The sequence below is a fragment of the Lepisma saccharinum genome, chromosome 9, assembly GCF_977018435.1.
Source record: "Lepisma saccharinum chromosome 9, izLepSacc3.1, whole genome shotgun sequence".
Lineage (NCBI taxonomy): Eukaryota > Metazoa > Arthropoda > Insecta > Zygentoma > Lepismatidae > Lepisma > Lepisma saccharinum.
The window spans coordinates 65,581,130-65,595,850 of NC_139237.1; the positions used below are offsets into that span (position 1 = coordinate 65,581,130).

The window sequence follows — 14,721 nt, forward strand, 5'->3', positions numbered from 1 at the left end:
TATCTGCTCCCATTCCTGAAAAATAACTTTAAAAAGAGGAGACCTTGGAACATGAATATGCCTTCTACTTGCTTATAGTTTATCAACTGACAACTTGTCACCAAATGCAATTCCATACGAAACCTATGTAAGAAACCTCCATTTCTGTGTGTCTAAGGATCACGCAAAGGTATAAAATCAGTAAAGTCTAAATTTATTTGAAATATGCCTTTAGTTTCAATTGAATTGTTTCTTGTAAGATGAATCCTTTTTGTCAGTACAGTCCTCTGAAAACATATTGCTATATTACATTTCAAAGCTCAATAAATAAATAAATAAACAGTGCACAAAACACAAATTGATTTTTACGGCAGAGCTAGGGGTCTTGGATACAGACTCAGACTAAGCCATCATTTGTAGTTGCCATCTCATTAATTCAACGAAGAATTCATTTACACTCAAAGCTAGAGAAGTATACGCATAAAATCGATTGCCCAGTGAAATGTAATGGACATTTCCTGTAATGTTTATAAGTATCAGAATTGCTTTCTTGCCAAAAATAGCAACCTTATTGTGTTGAAACCTTCCTGTAATTATGCTGATTCTGACACCAAATAACTTATTAAAGATATATTTCCAGCAACATGCATAATGATTTTTCATTGGTGTCATGCATACTGAATTGTTGAAAGAAATTGCATATTCAAATAAAGATGCTTCACACCAAAGAGATGTATTGTAGTTTTCACAGTTTCTGATTTCCATGAACTTCATATCTGCAATGTGAGGTGTGTGACCAGTGACCATTACAAAAACAAATTGAGTTAACTCTTTACACATCCACCAAGAATAATGATCTGTACTTACAATTGCTTTCCATTCAGCACTAAGTCAGAGCAAAAATTCATTCTGTGTCATAAAAATGACAAGATTTTAATTAAAGTAGTTGACTTTGCCAGTCTATAAAGATGTAGTGTCATCAATTGCTTTTTCATGCATGATGAAAACACAAGAACAAGAATTGATTTTGTATTAGGATAGTACAGTGACTAGTAGCAACTACGTGAAATAGTTAATGCATAAATACCTTTAATATTAACTACAGTGATAAAACACTATTACTCCTGCTTTAATTAGAATAAGTTTTGTTTCCGAGATGAAGAATTGTTATTAAAGGAACTGTTACATAAGTTTCTCTTGCATAATAGAGAATAAATTGAAAGTTTTCTCTCCATTTGTAATAAGTTGAATTCATTCATTACAGCTCCAACCCCAGTAATAACAGACCCTTGCAACCCATCCCCCTGTGGGCCAAATGCCCAGTGCAGAGATGGAAGTTGCACCTGCTTGCCCGAGTATTCAGGTGACCCATATGTTGGGTGTCGCCCTGAATGCGTTTTGAGCTCCGATTGTCCCCGTGACAAAGCATGCGTCAGAAACAAATGCATTGATCCATGCCCTGGAACTTGTGGCGAAAATGCTCTTTGTGATGTCGTGAATCACATTCCAATGTGCCGCTGCCCAGAGAGATTTTCTGGGAATGCCTTTGTGAGGTGTCAGCCTATGAAGAGTAAGAATAATTTTCTGTTTCCTATAGCAAAGAAAGAATATTTGCAAATAAATTGAAAGTGGAAAGTGAGATAGAGATAGTTCAGTGATTTTTCTTAGATTTGCATTTGTTTTCAATAGAATATTAGCCAATATCTCAGCAATTTATAAAATACTCTGAATAATTATAAAGATTGAAATATTTTATGTTACAACTTTTCAGTTACTCTCTATTCTCATATTAATTTATGGATTTATCAACACAATACCAAGAAGTCAATTATCTCACACATTTTCTTATGAATTTATTGAAGATGTAGTACTTTGCACACTATTGTAGAATTTGTAATGATATCACCTGATATCCGAGCTTTTATTTGAATGAATATGGTCGTAGCAGCCTACTACTTTAATACTTTCAAATTGACAGACTTAATCCAACACTACAGTCTCATTGTTACTACTACATCTTAAACTAATGATTGATGAAATTTCTAATGATATTCAAATTTCTTTGGAACAATCAGCACCTGTAATATCGCAACCATGCAGCCCATCCCCCTGCGGACCAAACAGTCAATGCCGTGAAGTGAATGGACAAGCTGTTTGCACTTGTTTGCCTGCTTACATGGGTAGTCCTCCAAACTGCAGGCCAGAATGTGTTGTCAACTCAGATTGTGGCCCTACCGAAGCATGCTTCAATCAGAAGTGTAGAGATCCTTGTCCTGGAACATGTGGTATTAACGCAAAGTGTGTAGTTGTGAATCACAATCCAATATGCAGCTGTCCTGCTCGTTACACTGGTGACCCATTTAGCAGATGCACAAGAATACGTAAGCTTCTTTCCTTTTTCTTGTTTTGTAAAATTTTTGTTCTCAACTTATAGCTTTTTTCATTGGAAGTTATTTTGAGGTATTTTCTTATCTTTCTACTGCATGCCATTTGGCAAGTATTTTGTTGTTATTGGACTATACATATACAACAATAAAGCTGATATAATTGAAGCAGGAAATGTTCAAATTAATAAAAGAAAAAAGTATAAAATTTTATCTCAAACTTGAAACTTTCCATAATTTTATTAGATTTTAACCAAGTCTTGCAAATAATCAGTAGTGCAGAAAATTCCACAGTCTTTTTTTCTTTTTACACACTGCCCTTTTCTGAGAATAAAATATGCCTTTATTCCACTTGTAGCTGATGCACCCCCACCACCACCAAGAAATCCATGCCAGCCTTCTCCCTGTGGACCGTATGCACAGTGTCGGGTTGTAGGAGACAGCCCATCATGCTCTTGTCTACCAGATTATACAGGTTCTCCTCCAAACTGTAGGCCAGAATGCGTCAGCAACAGCGAATGTGACAGTAGGTTGGCTTGCATTAGCCAGAAATGTTCCGATCCTTGCCCTGGATCCTGTGGTTACAATGCCGAGTGTCGAGTTGTCAGCCATACGCCTATGTGTGTGTGTTCTGTAGGCTACACTGGAGATCCGTTCACCCAATGCATAGTTCAACAACGTAAGATTTTCTTTAAACATATATTTCAGATTAAACTCTCAACTTAGACTATTATACGTATACATACAATGCTGTTCAATCAGAGAAAAATTCATATAAAATTGCTGTAATGGAGACAGAGTAATGTATGTATGCAAAAGAGATCAGCTGAAACAACTTTTGGTATGACACACATTTAGTGACGTCTTGTTTTTTATGCTACAGGTATGAATTTGTCAGGACATCCACACCACAGAAAGGACTAGCTTAATTTCTTAGTCTGGAAGTTTCTCAAGTTCTCTTATCTACCAGACTATACAGGTTACCCTCCAAACGAGTTCAGTGTGTGTTAACAACTCAAATGTGACAACAGGTTTCTTGCATTAATGAGAAATGTTCGGATTCTTGTGGTGAGTCTTGAGGTTACAATGCCGAGTGTCAGGTTGTGTATTCCTAGCACAGCATGTTATGACTCCAGGGGTTCCAGGTTCGAATCCCAGACTAGGCATGGTTGTTTTTTCCGAATGTCCCTTCATCAGTTTCATCATATCATCGCTATCCTCGTCTTCGTGATTAACCAAAAGTGGCAGAAAAGCAAAGTGAAATAAACCAAATCAATCAATCATACATGTTGGTTCTTTAGGTTATGCTGGCGATCAATTGACCCAATGCACAGTTCAACAACTTACATTTATTTTTTAATAGATATTTATTGATTTGGATGTTAAACAATCAATCTATACTGTTTGCCACTTGTTAATGAAGTGCAGGGAGTGAGGGAGGAGAATAAAGAAGCAAGTTCATTTGCAAATATTATGAGGTGCAGAAGGATTTGTAGCATAATAAGACCCATAACCACATATGCATGCGAAATTTGGACCCTCAAAGACTCATGTAAACAGAAACTCTCAATATTTGAAAGGAAAATCTTAAGAAGAATTTATGGCCCTCTAAAAGAACCTGATGGAAATTGGAGAATACAAACCAACGAAGAACTCAACAAGTTAATCAGGAATGAAAATATCATAAATTTCATAAAATCACAAAGACTAAGATGGTTTGGGCACGTAAATAGAATGTCTGATGAAAGACTAGTAAGAGAAATATATAAATGGAAACCACTTGGGACACGAGCCATAGGAAGGCCAAAGAAACGGTGGGAAGATGAAATAATGCAAGATCTGAAAGACATGAAAGTAAAGAATTGGACGAAGAGCATCCGGGATAGGAAAAAATGGAGAGATGTTGTTGAGAAGGCCAAAACTTTCAATACATGAAGTTGTAGCGCCTCAAGAAGAAGAAGAAGAAGGATTTGTTGCCTGCTAGGTTTATCATGCTTTAAAGTGGATTTGTGTTCTTGTAGTTTTCTTCAGAGTTATTGGTCTCAGTCTTGTAACAAAAACTGATACATGATAGTAAAATGAGTTTCATGACTTGGAATGTCAAGGCAAAAATCTTTGGTGTGAATTAGCAGGTAGGAAAAGTCTGCAGCCACAGGAATTTCAGTGATGACCAGAGACTACTAAACAATAGATCTACACAATACATCTCCTGGTGGAGGCACATAGTGGTTCGGATCCCACTTTAAACTGTAGATCCAGTTCCGATTATCCTTACTGTGCATAAAGTTACTTTAAACACCAACTCAATCAATCAATCAATACACAGTGCCTCTTTACTGCTTGTGATAAAACCATTCCAAACAAAGGCCCATTCAGGGAACATAAACTTCGGTACCTGCTAGTTGCAATTTCAGGTGTTTACTGGTTGTGTTCATTTATGTAAGTTGTTTCAACCGATCACTCGTACATAATTTTAAAGTTTGCCTTTTAATGTTTTGTCGAAAGATCAGTAAACTTTCTATCAGCAATTAATACCTGTATTCATTTTTGTCAAACTATTTAATCTTTCAAGTGAAAATGCCTTATATGAGCACAGAAGTACATAATGAGGAACATACATGTAACAAGACATATTTAATTCCAGCTGAACAAGTTACACAAGAAGTGACTAATCCCTGCCTACCGTCACCATGTGGTGCTAATGCAGTTTGCAAGGAAAGGAATGGAGCAGGTTCTTGTGCCTGCCTGCCGGAATATGTTGGAAACCCATACGAGGGATGCCGCCCTGAATGTGTATTGAATTCTGATTGCCCTTCAACCAGAGCTTGCATTACGAATAAGTGCCAAGATCCCTGTCCCGGCACATGTGATCAAAATGCAGAGTGCCAAGTCGTGAATCACTTGCCCTCGTGTACATGTCGTGCTGGTTACACTGGAGACCCATTCCGATTCTGCACCCCACATGCCATTACTAGTAAGATTCTTTTTTTATTTCTCCTGTCTTTTTAAAGTGTAGTACCTTGGTTCATCACAGTTCTATTAAGTTCTTCAGTTCTTTGCAAATTCCAGCTTATCACTGTAAAAAAAAAGAAAAAGATTGATAACACCTGCGTAAGGTTTAAGTGAAGGGAAGTACACTCTGTCTCTCAGTTCACACTGCTACAAATGGCTGGTAGTTGCAGCCATGTTTACCCCTCTCATGCATTGGTTGAATCCTCTTGAGTCACTACTTGTACAGAGACTTGTTTTTGTTCTCTTGTTGAGAGATTCCTGGTATAGTGTGTAGTGTTTTGTAATATAACCAAAGATGAACTTTTTCCTAATTTTGTTTCCACGCTAAGCTTTACCAGAGATAGGCAGTAGAATCTAAAATACCCAAATCCAAAATTAGCCACATTTAATTCATTATCTGAATGCAAATTCAATAATTTGTTACTCAAATTAGATTTTATTACCTAAATCTTAAAAGATTCAGTTCCATCTACATCTACACCTATATGTAAGTACTGAGCTGAAATTTTCAAAATAGTGAAGATCATTTTAAACTGTGACAAGTAATTATGCACTTAGCAAATTACAATTACAAGTTTTGATTAATTTATGATAGGCTTTTATTTTGTCTCTGAATTCAAAGCTATGCTCATTTTGAATTACGAATTTATCTTACATTAAAGTGCCAATAATATTGAACTCAATCTTTCTTTTAGAGATTAATTTTCCAGAAGAAGAAAAAAAAAGTCATATCCTTGATATAGTATCTTCTTACCAGCTTTGTTTTTCTGATACTCGTCTCCAAACTGCATGCATTCTAATTCTTCCACTTCCTGTACATAGCTCCGGTTGTGGCAGAACCATCAGACCCCTGCAGTCCATCTCCATGTGGCCAATTTAGTCAGTGTCGAGAAGTGAACGGTCAAGCTGTCTGTTCCTGCTTACCATCCTATGTAGGAACCCCACCATCCTGCAAGCCAGAATGCTTTGTCAGTTCTGAATGCCCACAAAACAGGGCTTGTTTAAACCAAAAGTGTCGGGATCCCTGTCCTGGAACATGTGGTTCAAATGCTCAGTGCCGTGTCGTTAACCACAGCCCAATTTGCAGTTGTCTCCAAGGTTACACTGGTGATCCGTTCAGCAGATGTTTTACAGTGCCACGTAAGCATCCTAATTTTGCACTTTGTGTTTTATTTTTCATGTTAAAACAGTTGCAAACTTAATTCTTTGCTAGTTTTCTAATTAATTTTTGCATTTGTGATAAAGTTTTCTTCAGTTTCAATTTGGTTCTGTTGCAAAATTACACAGTACAAATATTTTCAGTGCACAGGACAAGCAATTACTTGACACTCATTTCTCATTGTCAGTTACGTATTATAATTCACTATAAAAACTTCTTCCTCAACTTTCTGAATATGTAATCACTCCTTCAAATTTCAGCACCTTCCCCACCACCTGTACGTCCTGTTCATGTAGACCCTTGCGCACCTTCTCCATGTGGGTCTTACTCGCAGTGCAGGGATATAGGTGGATCCCCGTCTTGTTCTTGCCAGCCTGGATACATAGGAAGTCCCCCTAACTGCCGCCCTGAGTGCGTTATCAACTCAGAGTGTGCCAGCAACAGAGCCTGCATGAGGGAGAAATGCCAGGATCCATGCCCTGGGTCATGTGGCATTGGTGCTCAGTGCCACGTGATGAATCACACTCCGGTGTGTTCCTGTCCTGAAGGATACACAGGAGACCCTTTCAGCAATTGCTTCCCCAAACCACCAGAGTGTAAGCTTCTCTATTATTCTTTTCATTTTTTACTTTGAGAGTCACTTCTAGTACATTGTTACTCTCCTTGTTTAAATATTAATGATCTTACTCAAAGCTTTTATCTTCAATCCAATAACATCAATTTTAGTGCAAGGATAATATGTACACTTTAAAACTTGATCTTATCTAGTCAGATCTGTAGAACATTAATTTTCCTTGACAAAATGAGTCAGAATGATTTTCTTGAAATGTAAATTGTTTTGATATTCCCCACACTGCTAACAGCATGAACCCCATGACTCTTCCAGTACCAGCACCTGTGGAAAGTGACCCCTGCAATCCATCCCCCTGTGGCCCTAACGCAGACTGCAGGGACGGAGTTTGTTCCTGTCTGCCGGAGTACTCGGGAGATCCGTACAGGGGCTGTAGACCAGAATGTGTAATCAGCTCAGATTGCCCTCGCGATAGGGCTTGCATCAGAAACAAATGTGTGGATCCTTGCCCTGGTACTTGTGGTCAAGATGCTCGTTGTGAAGTAGTGAATCACATTCCCATGTGTAGTTGTCCTCAGAGATACTCTGGGAATCCGTTTGTTAGCTGCAGACCTGTTCCAAGTAAGATGTTACTGATATTGCATATCTATCGTACGTTATATATAAAAGTTTGATAAGAATTTATGACTTTCACATTCAGTTTAGTATTTTGTTTTAAATAACATGGCTTCATTTTATTTGTTTTGCATTCATAATGCAAAGTGAACAAAAGTTTCACATTATTGCTTTTAAACCCATACGCTTACCCTTTAGATATCAGTTCCAAACCTTTAAATTGTCAAACCCCTTTTTATCTACATGGTCCTGAATCTTATAGCTTTGCTGCATACTCTATTTTCAAAACTGTTTACCTAATAACAACAAAAATTGAAAGTATTTTTTTGTAATACTTGAGTCCATTTACTATTGTTGAAAAAAGAAAGCAAATGATCTATACCTTTTTCTTAGCAACTGATGCTGTTTTTTTGTTACTTTCAACAACACTACCTCCATCCCTTTCATAGTCTGTGGAGAACCTTTTCAATATAATAATCAATATTTTCTTCATCAATTACTTTCACAATATAGGCTACGTGATTGTAATATGAGGCAAAAGTTTTTCATAAGAACCTCCTGTATGCCAATGAAAACTTTCATGAAGCATCAGCCGCCACCTGTTGGTGGTTATAGTCACCATATGTTATTGAATTAGTGATTAGATTAGTTAAGCAAAGTGCATTTTAGATCAAGTTGCATGGTAAGCGAATGGGTTAAATTTGCTGTAAACAGTACCAGTTAGCATTTGAGATCCAAATGATTGCCTTTTAATCAGCATGAAATATAAATAATAAAGAGTATATTGATATAGTGAATAACAAAGAAAAGATTGCAATTTTGCAAAAATGAAAACAAGAACATCACAATGTGAGGAATTTTACATTATTGCCAATGTCTTCCATCAGCTCCAGTGGTGACTCAGCCATGTAACCCATCTCCTTGTGGCCCGAATAGCCAGTGTCGTGAAGTGAATGGACAAGCTGTATGTAGTTGCGTGCCAGGCTATATGGGTAGCCCCCCAAATTGCAGGCCTGAATGCATCGTGAACTCTGAATGCAACCAGAATGAAGCATGTTCTAATCAGAAGTGCAGGAACCCGTGTCCTGGTACCTGTGGCATTGGTGCCAAGTGTGAGGTTATTAACCACAACCCTATTTGCAGTTGCCCACCCCGGTATACAGGGGATCCATTTATTAGGTGCCAACCTATACGTAAGTTCCAAGTTTGCCTCAGCTTTTTTTGTTACGTTAGCTCAAATTTTTTGGTTCACTTTGTTGAATGCATTTCTTGTAGAATATCATTCGTAGTTGAGTTACATATTAAGGATGAGACAGATTAAGTGGTCCTTTCTCTATTAGAGAAATGTATCTGAAATGTAGTTCAAAATTGTAGCTTTTTGCTTTTCTTCAAAGGAATGTAAAGGCATAATTCATGTACTCCCAGTTTGTACAGTAAATATCTACTATATACACAGTTTCTTTTTCTAAGGCAAAATCTATTTCAATCACTTGCTTGGACACACAATTAATGGGGTGCATGAATCATACACATTCTTCATTGAATATTTGTAATTTTCTATCAGTACATACAAAAGAAATTATATCAGTCCACATCCATATTATATACATAAATTTGTTAATGTTTTTCAATGAGAGAATATTCTATTTAGGAAGAATATATTAGAAGCAAAATCACATTAAAATTCTAATAGTAAATTAATAGCTTTTTTGGAATTTTTTTAGCATTGTACATCATACTGTATTAATTAAATGCCCACTTCCAATTTAGCTGAGACACCTCCACCACCAAGGAATCCATGTCAGCCATCTCCATGTGGGCCATATGCACAGTGTCGAGTTGTTGGAGATAGTCCGTCATGCTCGTGTTTGCCAGAATACAAAGGTGCCCCTCCGAACTGTAGGCCAGAATGTGTCAGCAACAGTGAATGCGAAAGCAGGTTGGCATGCATGAATCAGAAGTGTGCCGACCCTTGTCCAGGATCATGTGGAGCTAACGCTGAATGCCGAGTAGTTAGTCACACACCCATGTGCATGTGTGTTGTTGGCTACACTGGTGATCCTTTCACCCAGTGCACGTTAATAAAGAGTAAGATAACTCTCATATTTCTTTCCTTTATGAGTGCAACAATTATCTATGGTTGCAATATCCAATCAAATAACTTCCAATGTAATCCTTGATTTGATATGAATTGCTTTTAAAAATGTTTCAAACATTTATCTTATACCAGAGAATGCCACGAATAGATCGATTTTGCAAGTACTTTTAATTGTAATTATTTAGAAGTTGTTTTAAATCAAGATACAAATGAAAAATGATAAAACTCATGATGTTACCTCAATCGTGCATAACTGAAGAATGGTTAGGAGGAGCAAAAGATAAGTCAACACTAATTCACTTTGTGTATTAACTTACTTTTAGCTTCTAATCTCAATTCAGTATTAACTGAGGATACTTATGGAAGATTGACAAAATGACGAGAGTTCCAACTCACTTCATTATTTGCTGCTATTATTAATTCCTTTTATTGCATTTTTCATGTAAAAACTTCTGTATATCTCATGGCTTTACAAAATATTGGGTGGAATCATAGTATGCTACAACATGTGAATGTAGACCCAAGAAAGTAAACCATGGAATATTCTTGTGTGTTGTTTCTAGCTGAACCCACGATCCAGGAACGTCCCAACCCCTGCATGCCATCGCCATGTGGAGCAAATGCTGTTTGCAGAGAGAGAAACGGAGCCGGTTCATGTGTTTGCCTCCCAGAATATGTAGGGAATCCCTACGAGGGTTGTCGTCCAGAGTGCGTATTGAACACAGACTGTTCCCCGACCAGGGCTTGTATTCGTAACAAGTGTCAGGATCCTTGTCCGGGTACCTGTGGCCAGAATGCCGACTGTCAAGTGGTGAATCATTTGCCCTCATGTACCTGTTATCCAGGCTATACGGGTGATCCGTTTAGGTTCTGCAGTCCACAGCCCCCTGAACGTGAGCATTTTTTCTCATTTTCTAACAAAATTCTCTTCAGGGATTTATAATTTTTTTCATTTTCTGTGGATTTTTTCATACTTTCTATATATTTTTTTCACTTATATTTTAACATTGTCAAAAGGATAGATATTGTTTTTATTTCCTACTTTTAGAAGCAGTTTAACTTTTTTACTTCAATTATATTAAACATTAAATACAGAAAAAAAAAATCATAATTTCTAATGCTGCTTTCCATTGCTCAGTTTCAGTATTCTGAAATTGACGATGCAAAAATTCTGTAAAAACATATACTGTTTTCAAATTGAATTGCTGAAATAGCTCTTTTTTACCTATTGAAACATACAGCTGTGGTAACTGAGGCTGTGGATCCCTGCAATCCATCTCCCTGTGGACCAAACAGCCAGTGCAGAGAGGTAAACGACCAATCAGTGTGCTCATGCATGCCATCGTACATTGGCAGTCCCCCAGGTTGCAGACCCGAGTGTGTTGTCAGCTCAGAATGTCCTCAGAATAGAGCTTGCTTAAACCAAAAATGTGGAAATCCTTGCCCTGGACCTTGCGGCTCAAATGCACAATGTCAAGTGATTAATCACAGCCCAATATGCAGTTGTCGTCAAGGATACACTGGTGATCCTTTCAGTCGGTGTTATTCAATTCCACGTAAGCATAAAGTTTATATTGACCTTGTGTTCAAATAAGTACCTTCATAAATTGTTTCCTGTAAGTCTTTGTTTCATAATATACATGGAAATATGAACTATTAGCCCTAGAACTCTTTGCAACCATTAAAACTACAGATACTTTTTCTTTATAAATCTTATTATTTTGGGAACCATACTTTTTCAACCCATGAAAAAACACATTTTAGAATATGTTTTTAAGTTTAAATGGCATTTCTTTATAGCTGTATTGAGTCTTATGATCCCAGGTTTGCCCATTCTTAAAATTGTAACTAAATGAACTTGAATTTCCAATAAGATAAGATTTTAGTGAAAATACATTCATTGATGAAGGTTGTATTGAAAATCAGTTAACCCTTCTCTCTCGAAAAGTAAGGAGTAGAAAGATCATTGGAGTTCTAGGGTTAATTTATTCTTCAAATAATTAGAAAGACTACTTCACAATTACTTTACAATTATGTAGATTCACCAACAGAGAGTTTGATCACTTTTCCACTATAGAGTTTGCATTCTCTACCTTAACTTCTAAATTTGAATTTTGCTCTTTCCTTTTTCCTTTTTCAATCTGTGATAATCAAAAATTGAGATTCTCACTTTTCACTCTAGAGTTTCTATATTTCTTGTAGCACCACCATCAAAACCGCAAGTTGAAATACAGAGAGACCCTTGTGCACCTTCTCCATGTGGACCTTACTCACAATGTAGAAACATAGGAGGTTCCCCATCTTGTTCTTGCCAACCTGGATACATGGGAAGTCCCCCTAACTGTCGCCCTGAATGCGTCATCAACTCAGAGTGTGCCAGCAACAGAGCATGCATGAGAGAGAAATGCCAAGATCCATGTCCAGGGTCATGTGGCATTGGTGCTCAGTGCCACGTGATGAATCACACTCCGGTGTGTTCCTGTCCTGAAGGATACACAGGAGACCCTTTCAGCAATTGCTTCCCCAAACCACCAGAGTGTAAGCTTCTCTATTATTCTTTTCATTTTTTTACTTTGAGAATCACTTCTAGTACATTGTTACTCTCCTTGTTTAAATATTAATGATCTGACTCAAAGCTTTTATTTTATCTTAAATTCATTAACATCAATTTTAGAGCAAGGATAATATGTACACTTTAAAACTTGAATCTTTGATCTTATCTAGTCAGATCTGTAGAACATTAATTTTCCTTTACCAAGTGAGTCAGAATGATTTTCTTGAAATGTAAATGGTTTTGATATTCCCCACACTGCTAACAGCGTGAACCCCATGACTCTTCCAGTACCAGCACCTGTGGAAAGTGACCCCTGCAATCCATCCCCCTGTGGCCCTAATGCCGAGTGCAGGGACGGAGTTTGTTCCTGCTTGCCGGAGTACTCGGGAGATCCCTACAGGGGCTGTAGACCAGAATGCATACTCAGCTCAGATTGCCCTCGCGATAGGGCTTGCATCAGAAACAAATGTGTGGATCCTTGCCCTGGCACTTGTGGTCAAGATGCTCGTTGTGAAGTTGTGAATCACATTCCCATGTGTAGTTGTCCTCAGAGATACTCTGGGAATCCGTTTGTTAGCTGCAGACCTGTTCCAAGTAAGAAGTGTTTTTTTTTTTTAATTCAATAAATTTATTTAAATCTGAACACCTTCTGTTACATCAGATTACCTTCTGTGTTTTGATTGGGAGCATTTAGTATTTACAACAATAAATAACTTTTAATTAAACTTATTGAAATTGTCCCCAAGAAATTGATCAGCTTAAGTTAAATATCATTCATATCTGAACATACACACAACCAACCAAGATGATTTAAATTAATGTAATAAATTCAAAATGCTGTTTTCAGTTAGCACCTGCTTATTGTCAAGTTTGAATTGAAGAGACAACTTAGGTATATAGTACAGTTACTTGTAATCTACTGGCTACTTATCTCTGCATCTTTTGCTTGGAACATTATATACATTAAATGGCGATAAGTGATTGTAGATAGTTTTGAAGTGTTTGTGTGTTTATGTCCAGCTGATTTGGAAAGCTGTCTTTCATTGTAACACATTCAGCACGTACGTCCATGTGTAATGTTGAATGTGCTTTAACTTATTTTAAAAAAATCCTTAGAAAACCAAAATCAAGTTTATTCAATTAGATGAACATAGATATTCTGATGTCTATTAAAATTTGAATTATTCTTGTTGCTATTACCTTAGTTTATCAAATTTCTGTTCTTCAGTCCAGCAAGATACTCAGCCATGCAATCCTTCTCCGTGTGGACCCAACAGCCAGTGCCGTGAAGTTAATGGTCAGGCAGTATGTTCTTGCGTCCCTGGCTACATTGGTAGTCCCCCAACATGTAGACCAGAATGTGTAGTTAGCTCAGAGTGTCGTCAGAACGAAGCATGCACGAACCAAAAATGCAGAGATCCATGTCCTGGAACATGTGGTATCGGAGCTAAGTGCGAAGTTGTAAACCATAATCCAATATGCAGTTGTCCACCTCGATATACAGGAGACCCATTCATCAGATGCCAACCTATACGTAAGAATCCATGTATATATTCTAGAAGAAAAGTCTTAAAATACAATAATTATATTCTAAAGACAGAAGTGGAAGATGTTGTATTTCTTCAATCTTTTCTTCTTTTGACTCTCAACATTAACGTATCATCTACAATTACTATTTTTGATGAAAGTAACATATATGGAGAGAGTTAAACTTTACAAGCCTTTAAATTTGAGCAATTTGCACAATTTTCTTCTTACACAAATATATAATAATTATGTAATTTGAAAAGGAAAACATGAATTAATGAACTCTTCATTTGCATAATTCAGATTTTCTTTCATTTTGAATGCAGGTTAATAAGAATTTGTATGGATCAGTTACTAGATTACATTATATTCTAGTTACTTTACCCTGCCTCTGCTTGGTTATTTCTTTAGCTGAAGGGCCACCGCCACCACCAAAGAACCCATGTCAACCTTCACCATGCGGTCCTTATGCACAATGTAGAGTAGTTGGAGACAGTCCGTCATGCTCATGTTTACCAGAATACAGAGGATCCCCACCAAATTGCCGTCCAGAATGTGTGAGCAACAACGAATGTGCTAGCCGTCTTGCATGTATCAATCAGAAGTGCGCAGATCCATGCCCTGGTGTTTGTGGCACCAACGCAGAATGCCGAGTTGTCAGCCACACTCCCATGTGTGTGTGTTCGATTGGATTCACAGGAGATCCATTCACACAGTGCATCAAAGAAAGTAAGACTCTTTATGTCTTGGTTCAAGTTGCTATTGATTAGACTCAACAAGAAGAATAAAAAGTAAAGAAATATCCTATATATGTTCATACAA

General features: G+C 37.2%; 1 protein-coding gene across 1 annotated transcript in view; it reads left to right on the forward strand.

Moving 5' to 3' along the window:
* Positions 1-14,721, forward strand: part of dpy (fibrillin-like protein dumpy) — a 474,963-nt gene that overhangs the window by 333,797 nt on the left and 126,445 nt on the right. Inside the window, exons 94-108 of the mRNA XM_083128311.1 lie at positions 1,244-1,549; positions 2,055-2,360; positions 2,722-3,042; positions 5,008-5,337; positions 6,198-6,515; positions 6,795-7,130; positions 7,421-7,726; positions 8,608-8,913; positions 9,491-9,808; positions 10,382-10,711; positions 11,060-11,374; positions 12,021-12,356; positions 12,661-12,975; positions 13,610-13,906; positions 14,311-14,628. Coding sequence (XP_082984437.1) covers positions 1,244-1,549; positions 2,055-2,360; positions 2,722-3,042; positions 5,008-5,337; positions 6,198-6,515; positions 6,795-7,130; positions 7,421-7,726; positions 8,608-8,913; positions 9,491-9,808; positions 10,382-10,711; positions 11,060-11,374; positions 12,021-12,356; positions 12,661-12,975; positions 13,610-13,906; positions 14,311-14,628 — 4,758 coding nt within the window. The remainder of the gene's footprint in view (positions 1-1,243; positions 1,550-2,054; positions 2,361-2,721; positions 3,043-5,007; positions 5,338-6,197; positions 6,516-6,794; positions 7,131-7,420; positions 7,727-8,607; positions 8,914-9,490; positions 9,809-10,381; positions 10,712-11,059; positions 11,375-12,020; positions 12,357-12,660; positions 12,976-13,609; positions 13,907-14,310; positions 14,629-14,721) is intronic.